Source organism: Acartia tonsa, chromosome 2 (genome assembly GCF_053477335.1).
Source record: "Acartia tonsa isolate MP-2025a chromosome 2, ASM5347733v1, whole genome shotgun sequence".
Lineage (NCBI taxonomy): Eukaryota > Metazoa > Arthropoda > Copepoda > Calanoida > Acartiidae > Acartia > Acartia tonsa.
This window is the reverse complement of record NC_137261.1, coordinates 34,514,247-34,529,690: the sequence shown is the minus strand read 5'-3', so window position 1 is coordinate 34,529,690 and position 15,444 is coordinate 34,514,247. Positions and strand designations below refer to the sequence as shown.

Sequence of the window (15,444 nt, the reverse complement as noted above, 5' to 3'; positions counted from 1 at the left end):
AAAAAGCTAATTGGTTACCCATTTTTAAATTTTAAACGCACAATTATGTTCTGAATCTCTTATACTTTTGGCGGGTGTTTTAAATTCAAATTCTCTTCCCTTCTGTTTATGCTGTGTAAACTCAAGATAAAAGAGAGCAAGTCTGACATTATAGCAATATTTGTTTGTTTTTCAATTAAGATCTCACTAACCACTGATTCGATTAAGATCTTCATTTTAGAGAAGCTTCACAAGGTCCTAGGGTGGTTTTAGGCTATTGTTTATGCTATTTTCTGCCCCCTTCCTACCAATTTAAAAACGGAGCTTTATGATGCTAGGGGCGCAACCGCTATAGTCTACAATAGAAAGTACACAATGGCATAGACTCGAAATAAAGTATTACCAAACTTTACCAATAAACTGTAAAGAGATATGATAAATATACAACCAAAATAACAAGTTAATGTTGAAATTCAAATCCTTCTCATTCCTTCTTGAATATAAAATGAATTTGAAAATTTTGAAGATATATTTTAATTTCCTTAGGTATCAAGATGATATTTTTATATGTCGTCTTTATGACAGGTTATTATATTATGAATATATTTCTTAAATTATGTATATAAAAAAATATTGTACGATAATATCAAATTAAATTAAAAATAATTTATTTTTTATGTTTTTTTGTTCCAAAATCATCCCTGCATTAAAGAAAGAAAAATGTGTGTTTTGTTTTACAAAGCAGACTAAATACATTATGATAATATACAACGTCTCTTTGTGAGTTCATATTTATAATATTGATTTTTATAAATGAATTAATGAAAAAATATTTGTTTGAAATTTGACTAGATATCATATCGTATAATTTACTTAACCCTTTTATTTAACAACCTTTGTTTTTAGGTCCTTTTTATTTAAATATTTCAAACAGCTGCCTTTTTTTATCTTTAAAGTTAGAAAAACAATTTTTTCAGAAGATGTTTATCTTTATCATTATTTTATATTAGAAATCTCAAAATTTATTAGCGGAACCATAAAGTATTTTGAATTTGGGCTGTGGTAAAAAATCTTGATAGTGGACATAAAAATGCACATGAAGCTCTCTATATTTTTTATAGGATTATTTTTTTTTTGGGGGGGGGGGATATTCACCCCCCAATTAAAAAAACTGTTTGGGGGGGTAAATTTTATATGGGGGGGGGGGGGGAATAATCACCTCTTTACCCCCTCCCCTTGGACGTCCTTGTAGTTGTTACAAAATGGGTGAAATTGCACCACAGTTCTGATCCCACAATGTAAAAATTTCAAGTTAGTTTGAAACAGCATTTTGACACTCCGAGTATCATTTTACCCACAAACCTGTCGCATAACTCTTTTTTTTAATTTGAATCCCAAAATAAAGCTTGAACGTCTTCGATTTTTTTATCCTTATATAGAAGTATCATGATAACTATTTATCTATTTGTCTCAAAGAATCTCGCTAACTGCTAGACAGATATGGTTTTTCTTTACATTAAAGCTTTTTATATGTCCTGGCAATGTTTATAACTATTTTGGGAAGGGTGCCTCCACCATATAAAAATTGCTCCTGAACAAAAAATAAACCTCTAAAAATTTTGAAAAACAATCATCTTAAGTATAGTTAGGACTCTTCACACCCCCCCCCCACAGTGGGATTTTTGGTCATTTTTTAAATTTCCTCAATTTTGAGTTAAATGTCCCAGGGGCTAGTATTACCATTCAAAAGTTGCCATGCAACAGATTTTTTTATATACTACAAAATTAGGCAAAATACAGCCGTTTTGCTGAACGTGGTCAAAGGAATATTTTTAAAAAGTGAATTTTTTCATTAAAATCATCATACATTGCTTTTCCTACTTTTTCCTAGAGTAAATTGGTGTAAAAATCCGATTAAATGATATGTAACAATATTTCATTGATATATACAGATGTTTCTACTTTAAAATGCAAAGAAAAATAAGAAAAGTTGTCATAAATCTGTAATTTAAAATCCAAGAACACCTAATATTGCATCTTAAAATAACATGTATTTTTTACGTTTAAAGGTTTTTCTCACTTGGGGCTACGAGTTGCCAAAAGTTATTTAGGCCCTGATTAAATTCAAGTATTCATAATTCAAGATTAGTTCATAACTCTTGGCACCTCTTAGCCCCAAATGAGAAATCCAGCTTTTAGAAAATAGATACTGTGAAGTTGTATTAATATAAATTAAATACCATTATGAAGTCAAACTACTAAAAATTGATATAATTTAATAACACACATATTTAATCTTTAAAGGTTACCTTTCCGTTTTTAATAGTGAAGCTATTCTGTAAATGATACGTCCGTCTGTCGGTACATCTGTCCGTTAGAAACATTATTAGGGAAAACGTGAATTTCTCGGCTGCTATTTAAAAGACTTTATTACCATACTAAGAAGCATCCAGATTATAATTTACTAAGTCCTTCAGTCTATCGGTAATGGTCTAACAACCAGTTGATTTATATTTGAACAAGGATGACAAAATTCATAAAAGCAAAGCTCTGAAAAGGGGTGACAGACAAACAGCGTGAACATGTAAAATATATATAAATAAGTCTTGTCAAAATTTTGCCTAAATTTGTTGCAAATGTTCTTAAATATAAAATACTGTTTAAGGGTAAACGGACATTTTTAGGAATTGATTATAGAGATGCTTCGCTTATAATATTGTACTTATAATATAAGTTAAAAATCAACATTAACGTATTGACATTCTGGTAATGATTATAGGGTTGATACGCAGTCCAAATCGTACAGAACTAATGCAGGAATCAATAGAACAATTCTAACATGCCTAAGTTAACGAAAAAGCTAACGTTACGGACGCAGGGACGTACGGACTGACCCTAATTATAGAAAGCTACGCTGTAATTTTAGATAGACAGCTTTTTTTTTGGGGGGGGGGGGAAGATTTACCTCATTGATGGTAATGCGCCCCTAGCATCTAGGATATTCGAAGGGATATAGAAGGGCAAAAAAATAGCTTAAAACAATACCCAGGCTTATTTATAAAAATGAAATAGCCTAAAACCATCCTATAAGAAGCTTCCCTCTAAAGAACCATATCGGTTCAGTGGTGAGTGAGGTTCTTCGCTACACACAAAAAAAGCTTAGTACTTTATATTATGGGATATACTGAAAACATATATACAATGATTATTATGAAATAGTTTTAGTAACAAAGCTGCTCAATTTTTATAAATGTGCGTATGTCTTCCTTTCTGTATTTCTGAAACATTTAAATTAAATTTGATTTCTAAGCCACTTTTTTTTTCTGTCTGTCCTTTAATTTTGTATGAAATACTTAATTTATATTGTTCTTTCCTTTCAATGCCCTTGGTTTCTAAATCTAATAGTAGTTCCTGAATTCACTTTCATTTACTTTAATTGTTCATATAACTAATAAAATTCTTAATATTCCAATACTTTTAAAAATAATTTAATTTGTTTACAATAGGTATAAAAAAAAACACGATAAGGGACAGACAAATCGACTTTAATTATAGCAAAGCTTCTCTTTTAAAAATGTCATTTGTTTTGCAAAATTTTAAATATATATTATTATACTATACCCTTTAATACTAACATTATTAGATCCGCTAGTTGCTGTAGAAAGGGATAAAGGTCGCCCATTGTGTCAAAGCTGCAATGAAGCTGGACACACTACAATAAGTTGCAAAATTAACAAAGAAAGAAATTTAGAAACCTCGAAATTGCAAGACCTGTTTAAATGAAAAAATCTAGTCAGAATATTATTTTTTTGCTTCAAAATTTTGACATGCATTACATTGATTCTTTAAAAATACTTCAATCAATTGTTTGAATTTTACTAAATAGATTTTTTTGTAGAAAGTACCTACTGAAAATTTTTTTTAAAAATCATATTATATAAAAGTAGTAAGGATTTTTTGTCTGCAGCTTAATTTCTCAATATCTACTGAACCGATAGGGTTCTTTTTGGGTATGCTTCAAATAAGGTCAATGGATGGTTTTAGTTTCTTTGATTTACAGATTTAAGTTTTAGACTATTTTTATAGCCCCTCTTTACTATTACAAGTACAGAGACTCTACTATACTGAGCCCTTAGATGCTTAGGACACAGATGTTAAAAAGAAATGATAATATCCAAAAGTAAATGAAAAAAAAACATGAAACAAAACTTTAAACTGAGATAAACTTCAAACAAAACAATACAATTTTTGATTGTTTAAAATCAGTCAACAAAGAAGGAAGTTATATTGCTTTTTAATAATCTATTATATAAAATACACATTAAAAACCTTTCAATAAGTGTTAATTAGGTCTTAAGTCTTTAGTCAGTGCATAAAAATCATTTTTGTTTCACAACATTTTTTATCGGAAATTTTTAATTTTTTACGGTATGAGTAGAGTAGTTCTAGGGACATTTTTCTTATCTAAAATCACAATACTATGTATGTAATATGTTATATTACATAAGCAATAACCTATAGTTGAAAGGTTTTAACTTTATTTTTAGATAAAATAAGCTTTTGTTGGCATTTGTGACTGGTAAAGTTAAAAAATCCCCAAAAAAGCCAAAAAACCCACTGTGCCCCCCCCCCCCCCTCCTCTCCCTATCCCCAAGTGCCCCTAGAGACTTTAAGGGTACGTAGCCGATAGTCCTTATATGGAAATAATAAGATGTATGTATATCTGTCTGTAACAAAGGAACTCGCTATCCACTGAACATATATAGTCCTCGTTTTTTTTTTGAAAACTTAAATTTAAAAATGGAGGGGATCAAATTCTAGTGCCCCTAATGAGCGCTTGTTTTAAGTATGTCAAGCATCATTTTAAAATTAAAAAGAAAATAAATGTTTCAGATAATAACAACCCAACAAATTATGTCTATAGCAATTTAATCAGCTGATTGGTTTGAATACTAGATGTTTTTTTAAGTAGCGCAGCTACTCTAAATCTAGGGGATAAATCTAATTTTGCTTAGAATTTACTTTCAGGTGTTTTAAACGTTGTAAATTGAAGATTTTATTTTGATAATTAATATTTTACAACAATATCTGCTATAAACTGTGAGTAAGTTTGATAAAATTACGTTTTTTTTGCAAGCTTTTTGGAAAATAATTCATTATTTTTATAATTCTAACAAAATAGAATTTCTGTTTGAGTAAATAACATAGCCACAAAAAGGTTTAAGTGGTTATTGAAATATTTTATTACCATTCTTGATAATTAAATAGTCGTTAACTATGTTTAATTTGCATTTTTAAAAAGACAAGTAAAATATCCTACTTTAATGCTACTTTTATGAAGTTATCTTAAACCTTTTCCAAAAGTTTATTTTATAAAACTATTTTATTTTCCATTGATTTTATTGATTATATAGGTTCAAAATATTAAAAGTATTTTTTAAAGGCTATAGATTAATTTTGATTAATTCCGATTTTTAATTTTTTAATGCAATGATGCATGTCTTTCAAAGAATAGATTAAATAAAAAACGAAATTAAACATATTCAGGCTATCAAAAAGCAAAAAATATTCTTTTTTACCATTAAATCGCAAATATTTAAAATCATTAGATTTTAAGCTTATTTTGCATGGAAACACATTTTTTCAGTTATTTCTTCTCAACAATGGATCTTAAATGATTATTACTGAAAACTTTTATGAAAATGTTATTAACAAAAACTTCAAATAAAGGAAATAATTGCCGTTTGCGAAAATGTGTGCAAAAAGTTGCCAATATCTCGTTAGAAGGAACTTAATAGATTTTAATTCTTACTGCTTACGACTCAGTGGACTATAAACTACTAGAAAAGTATCACTTTAAGGTGAAATTTTGAGGGTCAACTTTTTTTCTTTTAAAATTCGCAGTGAGTAGCGAAGGATTTCAATTTAAAGCAAAATATTTAGGAAAAGTTAATTACAATTGCATAATGAGTTTCATACTTATTTATAAGTAACAGGGTGTCCGCTTATGTGTGTGTGACTGTCTGCGTGCACATAGGGATCTTGCTAACCGATAAACCGAAAAAGTATAATAATATTTTTTTTATAGTGTCGATTTATCTTGGGAGGATTGTGGATTATATTCTCAAATCAACCAAAATAGTTATAAACCTTCCCAGGACCTGACTACTTTTATCCGTTACTTTTTATTTCTACGTAAACGTTGCATGTATTATTAACTGTTGATAAAAATCAGAAATAAGGAATTTTTGTTTCACACTGCAAGATCCGGGAATCTTCTAATATTGCCAGGAAACAGGAAGCATTCGTTACCAGCAATATTTTACCATGAACTGCAGTAGATCCAACTTTGTGAAAATATGTAGAATGTTGACTCAATTAATCACCAAAAATTCCAGCCGTTAATCTTGAGCACTGATCAGGAGTCGAGAAAATTACAAAGACTTGAAAACAGGGTGTCGGAGCCGTATGATTTTGATGCGGCTCCGGCTTCGGCTCCTACCTTAAAATTAATATATCAATTTTTTTCACTATTGAATTTGATAAAATAAAATAAATAATATAAAATATTTTGCTTTTATTTGATTAAAGCTATATAAAAGTAGAAGGATGTGTGTCTATTTGTTAAGTAACAATAGTTTTTCAGTTTATTATATGGAAATAGACCGTTGCCAAATTATAATATTACTTTAAAAAATCATTTTTAGCTAGTCCGGAGCCGGAGCCGTTTTTAACGAAAAATACGGCTCTGGATCCGGCTCCGGCTCCACCAAAAATGTTGCTGCTCCCTGCTCCCGGCTCCGGAACCCTGCTTGAAAAACTAGGAATCGATCTAGGTCCCCAACCCATAAGCATATCTTGACAAAGCTTAAAGGTTCGAAAAAATCAGGAAAACTTAAAAATCTAGGAATCGAGCTAGCACCCTAATAAATATACAAATATTAATGAAACCTAGTGATTAATCCCTAAAATTTTTAATTTGTCTGTCTTAATAAGAAGTCGAGAAACCTACGAAAATGTAAAAATCTAGGAATCGATCTAGCACCCCAATTAACAGACAGATGAACAAAACAATGTATGAGCATATATCATAGGAATCAAAATATAAGTTGTTTATATAAGCTGTTTATCTTAAATAGGAGCTGAGAAAATCACATTTCCCCCATAGCGTAATGTTTCTTTTATAGGACACGAGCGTCGACTGACATGCTGCCGTTCGACTACCATAGGAAGTTAACTAGGTACTTTCTATTATTTTAACAGTTTCATTTTGCTTATCAAATTGTATCTAAATAACAACATATGGGCTATAGGGTATTTTTCTTTCCTTTATGTAACAGAATTTATACCTGGGACAATTTTCACAAGCTTGACATAACCATCCTTTTTGGCCTTCCCTTGTTGTCATTTCAACAGCCTGAAAATTTAAATTCAAATAAAACAACTTCCTAAAAAAGATTTTAGTAATAAAGCACCTAGAATTCGAATTTCGATCTGAAAGAGGACTATCCACGAACAAGAGCAAGTGATTCTAAGCATCTTCCAGCATTGACCCATAGTATTTTTTTAGTAAATATACTAGGTTTATGTTTAATATTTGCTTTATCGACTAAAAAGTTAGGTTTCACCATGGTTTTATATGAATTTTTTTTTTGAAAAGTTAAGCATTGTTTGGTGCAATATTATCGAATGTTTTGATGAGTTCAAACTGTTGTTTAAAAGCTTTGACACAAAATAAATTATTGTGATTAAAAATGTATATTTAGAAAAGGGTTGGTAACTTGTTAACAGTTTAATTAATGTACTTTTGCAATTTACAACATTTGATGCTTTTCTGCAGTGTTATTTTATTTTGTCCGTTGAACTCAACAAAGCATTTTATGATATTGCTTTAAAAATTGCTTAACATTTCAAAGTTTTTTCATATAAAACCATGGTGAAACCTTACTTTTTAGTCGATAAAGCAAATATTTAACATAAACCTACATGTACAGGAACCTTAAAATCAATAGAAAATCTCCTTTTAAAACTTTTCTCTCATTTTTTTTAAGTTTGACTCTGTTCAATAAACTTATTTATGCATTGTTTATTTCCTATATAAAATAATCTTAGGTTGATATTAATGGTTGGTATGCTTTAAAATTTCTTTGATTTACATTTCAAAGTTTTTTTCATATAAAACCATGGTGAAACCTAACTTTTTGGTCGATAAAGCAAATATTAAACATAATCCTAGTATATTCACAAAAAAATACTATGGGTCAATGCTGGAAGATGCTTAGAATTACTTGCTCTAGTTCGTGGATAGTCCTTTTTTGCACGAGTAATCCTTGGTAGGTCTATTATCCCTAAATCGAACAAAAAGTTGGAAAAGTAACGGCTGGCAGCTCAGCCGTTTTGCCTTTTTTTGGCCTATTTTCAGGGCAAAATCATCATTAATTACATAGGAATAAACTTTTTAAAACATATTTTTGGTTTAATTCATGGTAAATGATAACTATTTTAAAAATTTCTAGTACCAGCTGCTAAACGGCTAGAACCGGCTCAAAACGGCTGGGAGCAGCCAAGAGTATGAAGAGTAGATAGGGCTTGTGACATGTGTAGAGCTAGGTTTTTTATTGGTGCTAAGCTCAAAAATACTACTATAATAGTGGCGGCTTATCTAAATGGCAGCTGGGTAACGGCCGCAGCTCAGCTGGAAGAGGCCAAGAGTAGAATGAGTACATATGGCTTGTGACGTGTCTCATCATCATCATCAGGCGAGTCTCTCTATTTGAAGTCCAGAGAATGCAGACACCTTGTTCCTCCATGAATTTCTTTCTTTGGAAAGTGCTACAGCTTCTCATGTCAATTTTAATTTAATTAGGTCCTTTTCAGTGCTGTTCCTCCAGGTCGTTTTTGGTCGTCCCTGTCTACGTTTACCAGTGGAAGAGTTCCATCAAGCACTTTTTTGGAAACCTATTTTGTTCCATTCTGACCACATGTCCTAGCCACCTTAGTCTTCTATATTTCACTTCTGCTTTAATAGTATTGCACTTAGTTTTAGCATACAATTTAATGTTTGATATTTTGTTTGGCCAGAATATATTGCAATTTTTTTTTAAGCAGCTATTGTGAAATGCATTTAGTTGATTTGTTTCAGTTTTCGCAGTTCTCCAACATTCAGCTCCATAAAGAACTTATTTCACATTACAGTTGTATAGTCTGATTTTTGTTCTTAGAGCAAGTTTCCTTAATTTCCAAACATTGTGTTAACTGTTGAAAGCAACCCTAGTCTTATCAATCCTAGTTTTAATGTCAGCTTTTGAGCCATCTTCACTGCTGATAACACTTCCCGAATAGGTGAATTTGTTGCTTTGTTTCAATTGTTCACCATTTATTGTAATATTTTGATCAAGATTTGTAGGTATATTCATAATTTCAGTCCTTTTGACATTAACAAAGAGCCCAACTTGTCCTGCATATTTGACTAGTCAATATGTCTTAGCTTGTAGATGCTTAATAGTTTCTGAAATCAGTGCCAGGTCATCAGCAAAGTCCAGATCTTCTAGGTGTCCTAGTATGCCCAGCTGTAGACCACGTTTTTTGTCCTCTGTGATTTTCTTTCTCACCCAGTCAATGACCAATATAAATAGAGTAGGTGATAAAATGCATCCCTGTCTAACTCCAGTGCTTATTTTGAAGAAATCAGATGTTTATTGTTTCCAACTGAAACACAGGCTTGGAAGTTGTCATAAAATTTTGTTATGATAATTATTATCTTTTCAGGTATACCAGAACTCCTTAGTATTTTTCAGAGTGTTTGTCTGTGTATGGAGTCAAAGGCCTTAGAGAAATCCACAAAATTTACATGAATTCAACACATTGTTCAATATTTGTCCAAAGGGTGAAAATCTGGTCAACACAGCCTCTTCCAGCACGGAATCCAGCTTGTCTTCTCTCAGTTTATTGTCTATTTTCTCATCAATTCTGAAAATAACTTTACATAGGAACTTACTTGGGATAGAAAGCAGCATAATTCCTCTCCAATTGTAACAATTTTTCAAATCTCCCTTTTTAGGAAGTTTAATTATTACTCCTTTAGACCAATCGGTTGGTATCTTTTCCTGTCTCCAAATTTTACGAAAAGGATCCGTTAGAATCTTAGCAGAAAGATCTATATCTGCCTTAAGCATTTCAGCAGTAATCATGTCTGGCCCAGGAGCTTTGTTATTCTTTAGACTATATATAGCAGCTTTAACTTCTTGAATAGTTGGTGGTCTTATATCTATGTCTATTTCATGTCCTGGTTCTGGTTCAGCAGTAACTTCAAGTTCAGGTCTGTTCCAACACTTCCTCAAAATGCGATTTCCACCTTTCAGCTACTTCTTTTTCTGTGGTGAGCATTTTACCATCTTTAGCCTTGACAGTTTCACCACTCTTTTTGTTATATTTGCCACTTAATTGCTTGGTTATGTTATATACTGTTTTCATGTTACCAAAGTCAGCTGCTCTCTAGGCTTTTTCAGCCAAATTGTCAATGTAATCTCTCTTGTCTTTGTGCACTTTTTGACTTCTTTGACTTTGGCAGCATATTCAGCTCTTAAATTGCACATGTCAGCCAAATGTTGAGCATTATGAATTTTGTGTTTAAGTTTCTTTCTCTCATCTATTTTGTTCCATGTTTCTTCAGAGATCCAGTCCTTTTTCTCTGTTTTCTTGTGTCCTAGGATTTCCTTAGCGGTAGATTAAAAGTTTTCTTTAATTGAAGTCCATGTGCTCTCAGTCTCGTCATGTAGGTCCTCTAAGACTTGAAATCTGTTTCTGAGTTTTAAGACAAATTCATTCTTAATCACAGGGTCCTTTAATCTTGAAGAATCATATTGTCTACCAATCTCGCACTTTTTATCATGACCAGTATGCTTCAGTTTTAATTTAATTTTACTGACAACTAGTTCATAAAAATTGATTTTTTCAGTAGAATTAAACTTCTCCCAATTAACATTATAACTTATTTCATGGACATAATACTAAAAACACTTTTTTAGTTTTTAGATTTCACTGTTATAACAGCTGAAAACTGCAAAAAAACCCGGCTGAAAACAGTTATCAACAACCAAAAGTATATGTTGTAGATAAAGCATGTGACATGTCTAGGGGTAGGTTTTTATAAGTGCTGAGATCAAAAAATAGTGGCAGCCCATCCATATGGCAGCTGGGTAGCGGCCAAGAGAAGAATGAGTAGATGGGTTTGTGACGTGTCTAGAGGTAGGTTTTTATGGGTGCTAAGCTCAAAAATACTACAAAAAATAGTGGCCGCCCATCCATATGGCAGCTGGGTAACAGCTGCAGCTCAGTTGGGTGCAGCCAAAAATAGTAGATTGGGCTTGTGACGTATCTAGGGGTAGGTTTTTAAGGGTGCTGAGTAGGATATATAAGTTGGAAGTAATTTTAATGTTAAAGGGAGATTTGAAATCTGCATCAAATTTTAAGGATTTTTTTTATAAAATTCGTATTTGGATAATTCTTTATATAAAAGCAGAAATACAATTTAAGTTTATAAATTTTGACCAATAGGATAGGTGGATTGGAAACTGCCTGCGCTCCATAGTGGGATCTTTTGCCAAAAAATGGGACATTAGGAGTAGACAAAAGTAAACTTCAATAAATAAGCTTGTATTTGAAGAAATGATGTAGTTTTTTTGCTTTAGTCAGGAAATAACTTAAATTTTGCCTCTGTTAACTTCTAATGTGCATTTGGTAAGTACGTCTGGCGGTTTTGGAGGAGCGAAGCTACCCTATTTTTAAAAATCTATAAACCTTCATAACTTAAGTTACAATTTGAATATTTTAACAAAATAAACGTCTATGTAAATATTTCTTCAATGCAAACAATGTTTGTGAACATGAATATAGCATCAGGTGCACATCAGGTCCATATGGATGGGCTGGCATTATTTTTGTTAGTATTTTTGAGCTCAGCACCCATAAAAACCTACCCCTAGACATGTCACATGCTATATCTACAACATATACTTTAGGCTGTTAAAAACTGTTTCAGCCGTTTTTAGCTAAAATCTAAAAATTTAAAAAGTGTTCTTAGTATTATGTCCATGAAATAAAGTTATAATGTTAATTGGGAGAAGTTTAATTCTGCTGAAAAAATCAATTTTTTGATATCCTTATAAGTCCCAAAAAAACGGCTAACAGCTGAGCTGTGGCCATAACCAAGCTGCCATATGGATAGGACGGCATTAATTTAGGTAGTATTATTGAGCTCAGCACCCATTAAAACCTACCCCTAGACACGTCACAAACCCTACCTACTCATTCTTCTCTTGGCCTCTCCCAGCTGAGCTGCGGCCGTTACCCAGCTGCCATATGGATGGGCCGCCACTGTTTTTACTAGTATTTTTGACCCATAAAAACCTAGCCCTAGACATGTCACAAGCCCTATCTACTCTTCATTCTCTTGACCGCTCCCAGCCGTTTTTCAGCCGGTTCTAGCCATTTAGCAGCTGGTACTAGAAATTTAAAAAATTGTTATTGCTATCATTTACCATGAATTAAACCAAAAAAATGTTTTAAAAAGTTGATTTCTACGTTGAATTTGCCCTGAAAATAGGCAAAAAACGGCAAAACGGCTGAGCTGCCAGCAGCCAGCCGATACTTTTCCAACTTTTTGTTCGATTTGGGTAAAATAGACCTATCAAGTATTACTCTTGCAAAATTTCTTGTTGAAAAAAATTCTAGCCATTTGATATACCTAGAAACAAATAAAGTATATTGTGGTTAATAAAAATTCAAATTCAGGACTTTTTGGTGCAATATTTTTATTATTGGCAAAACTGTTTCGAATTAAGTTAAAGGGAGTGTGTATACAAAAATTATCATCTGTTTATCAATCCTTATCATTTTCTAAGCACCTTTCACAATACTGATCAACCCAAAACGTCCTATTAACAAAAATATCGAGGATTTAAGCCTTGATTTTGCGGTATTTTGGGAGGGAAAAAAAGAAAAAAGGTTAAAACAATTTATTTACTGTTAAGGAGTTATTTTATGACATAAAATTGCCAATTCAACAATAATACAAAGTAGAAATGATGTCTTTCCGTACGTCCCATAAGATCTCGGCAACCACTGAACCGTTTTAGTTTTAGTTTTTTTTGTGATTTTCTCAGGCTAAGAACGAGATACTTTAAAAATTTCAAAAATTCATCAATGCCTATTCAGGGAGCACCATAAAGCCAAAGTTCTGATGCAATTATTTTTTGACCCCCATAAGAGGAACCTCAAAATATTTGTCCAAAATGGTTAAAATTTTTACATAAGTGTTTTTTCACTAAAAGGCATAATAATTGCTACTGCACTACTTGAATTTCAAAAAAAAGCCGAGGAAAAAATACTCTACTATACATTGTTTAAAGCAACGATTAAGTTAAAAGTAGGCTTAAATGTTAGGAAAAACTGTAACTATGTCAAAAACTTTAGTTTTATCTAGAGAAGTAAAAAAAGATAATTAACTGCACATTTATCTACTCCAGAAAAATGTCTTAATACCAGTCTCTAAACAAAAGAGGAAAAAAAGGGGGGCGGTGGGGGGGGGGGGGGGGGCGTAATGACATCAAACGTTACCAGTGAGCAAAATGGTCTAAATATTCAGCTAGATTCTTAAAACTTGGTAGGTACATAAGCCTAGTCCTATAGGGGACATTCGCTATTATGTTTTTCGCGGTTTTTAATTTTTAGGTTAGGTAAGAAAACCGTGGGGAAACGGGATTTTTATGCCTTTTTGGTCTATTTTGATGAATAAACTTCTTTTTATTGTTTTTTCTCAAGTTTTTCATTGAATACACTATTTCAATTCATTAGGACATTATTTAAGATAATTCAGCAAGTTGGGAACTGAAACTCAAAAAAACTGTACTTGGATATGAGACAAAATTATTTGAAATATGGTAAAACAAACGAAATATCTTTTTATGCCTAAAAACCAAAAAGTTCCTTTAGACCTTAAATAATACAAAATTAATTTTTTTTTCATTTTGACAATTAGATACTAATTTTGTTCTAAACTGCGCAATTTTCAGAGTTAAAACATGATTAATCCATTAATCTCTGCTGAAAAAATTGGGCTCTTCCCTTCTGGGAATATACCTACTGGTCCTCTGGTGGTTTTAAGCTATTCTCTTGGGGGTTGGGACACCCTAACCCCCCAAAAATAAAAAATAAAAACTTTCAAAAATAATTTTTTATTTATTTTTATAAACAAAAACCAATAATTGGGGTAAAGAAACAACACTGCACCATGGGGCGAATCCCCCATGAATCCCCTCACAAGGAAAACAAATTTAAATTATTTCTTTTTACAAATTTAAATTTTAGTATATGCAAATAACCTGGGTTTAAGTTTTACGATTTGAAATTTTTGTGTTTACAGCAAACAACCTGGGTTTAATTTTTACGAATTGAAATTTTTGTGCATACAGTGCACAACCTGAGTTTAATTTTACCACAGAGTAAGGGGGGGGGGGGAGTTTGTACACTTATAGGAAATGAAATTCAGTACCAAATTTTGCCCTAGACGTATGGGCTTGTTATTATAGTTATTAACCTAATTCTTTTTGTAAGCTCTCTTATATGATTAGATCTACCCATAAAACTTAAAAAAAATTAATTTTGGGACTTTCCCTCTAGGAGCTAGTGGAGCAAAAGTCTAGTGGAACACTAAAAAAGCTTATTTCTAGAGATTACTTAGTTCAGTTATGTCAAAAAAGTTTTTATTAAAGAAATCATCTCAATATCTCTAAAAATAAGCTCAGATTTAAAAGTTTAGTGTTTGGGGGGTCTTTTGCTCCACTAGCCCCTAGAGGGAATGTTACAAAATAAAACATGTAATAATTACTTAGATCGGGTATTTTAAAATAGTTTTCTTAAATAAATCATTTCAATATCTCTAAAAATAAGCTCAGATTTAAAATTTTAGTGTTTGGGGGTTCTTTTGCTCCACTAGCCCCTAGAGGGAAAGTCCTAAAAATGAAATCTGTTATGATTACTTAGTTCGGTTTTGTTAAAAAAGTTTTCTTATAAAAAAATCATCTCAATATCTCTAAAAATAAGCTCAGAACTTAAATTTTAAGTGTTTTGCTCCACTAGCCCCTAGAGGGAAAGTCCCAAATGAATTATGTAATGATTACTTAAATCAGTTATGTTAAACAGTTTTCTTTTAAAAAAATCATCTCAATATCTCTAAAAATAAGCTCAGATTTAAAATTTTAGTGTTTGGGGGGTCTTTTGCTCCACTAGCCCCTAGAGGGAAAGTCCCAAAATAAATTATGTAATGATTACTTAGATCGGCTATGTTAAAATAGTTTTCTTAAAAAAAATCATCTCAATATCTCTAAAAAAAGCTCAGATTTAAAATTGTAGTGTTTGGGGGAGTCTTTTGCTCCACTAGCCCCTAGAGGGAAAGTCCCAAAATTA

At 31.7% G+C, this 15,444-nt stretch overlaps 1 protein-coding gene across 18 annotated transcripts in view; it reads right to left on the bottom strand.

Annotated features, from left to right (window-relative positions):
- Positions 1-15,444, bottom strand: part of LOC145312445 (insulin-like growth factor 1 receptor) — a 119,579-nt gene that overhangs the window by 30,608 nt on the left and 73,527 nt on the right. For all 18 annotated transcript variants that reach the window (XR_013877049.1, XR_013877050.1, XR_013877052.1 and 15 more), the window contains one exon: positions 7,329-7,396. Coding sequence is in view for 2 of the 18 variants with exons in the window: in XM_080151698.1 (XP_080007824.1) it covers positions 7,329-7,396 (68 nt within the window). In the remaining 16 variants the exon portion in view is untranslated. The remainder of the gene's footprint in view (positions 1-7,328; positions 7,397-15,444) is intronic.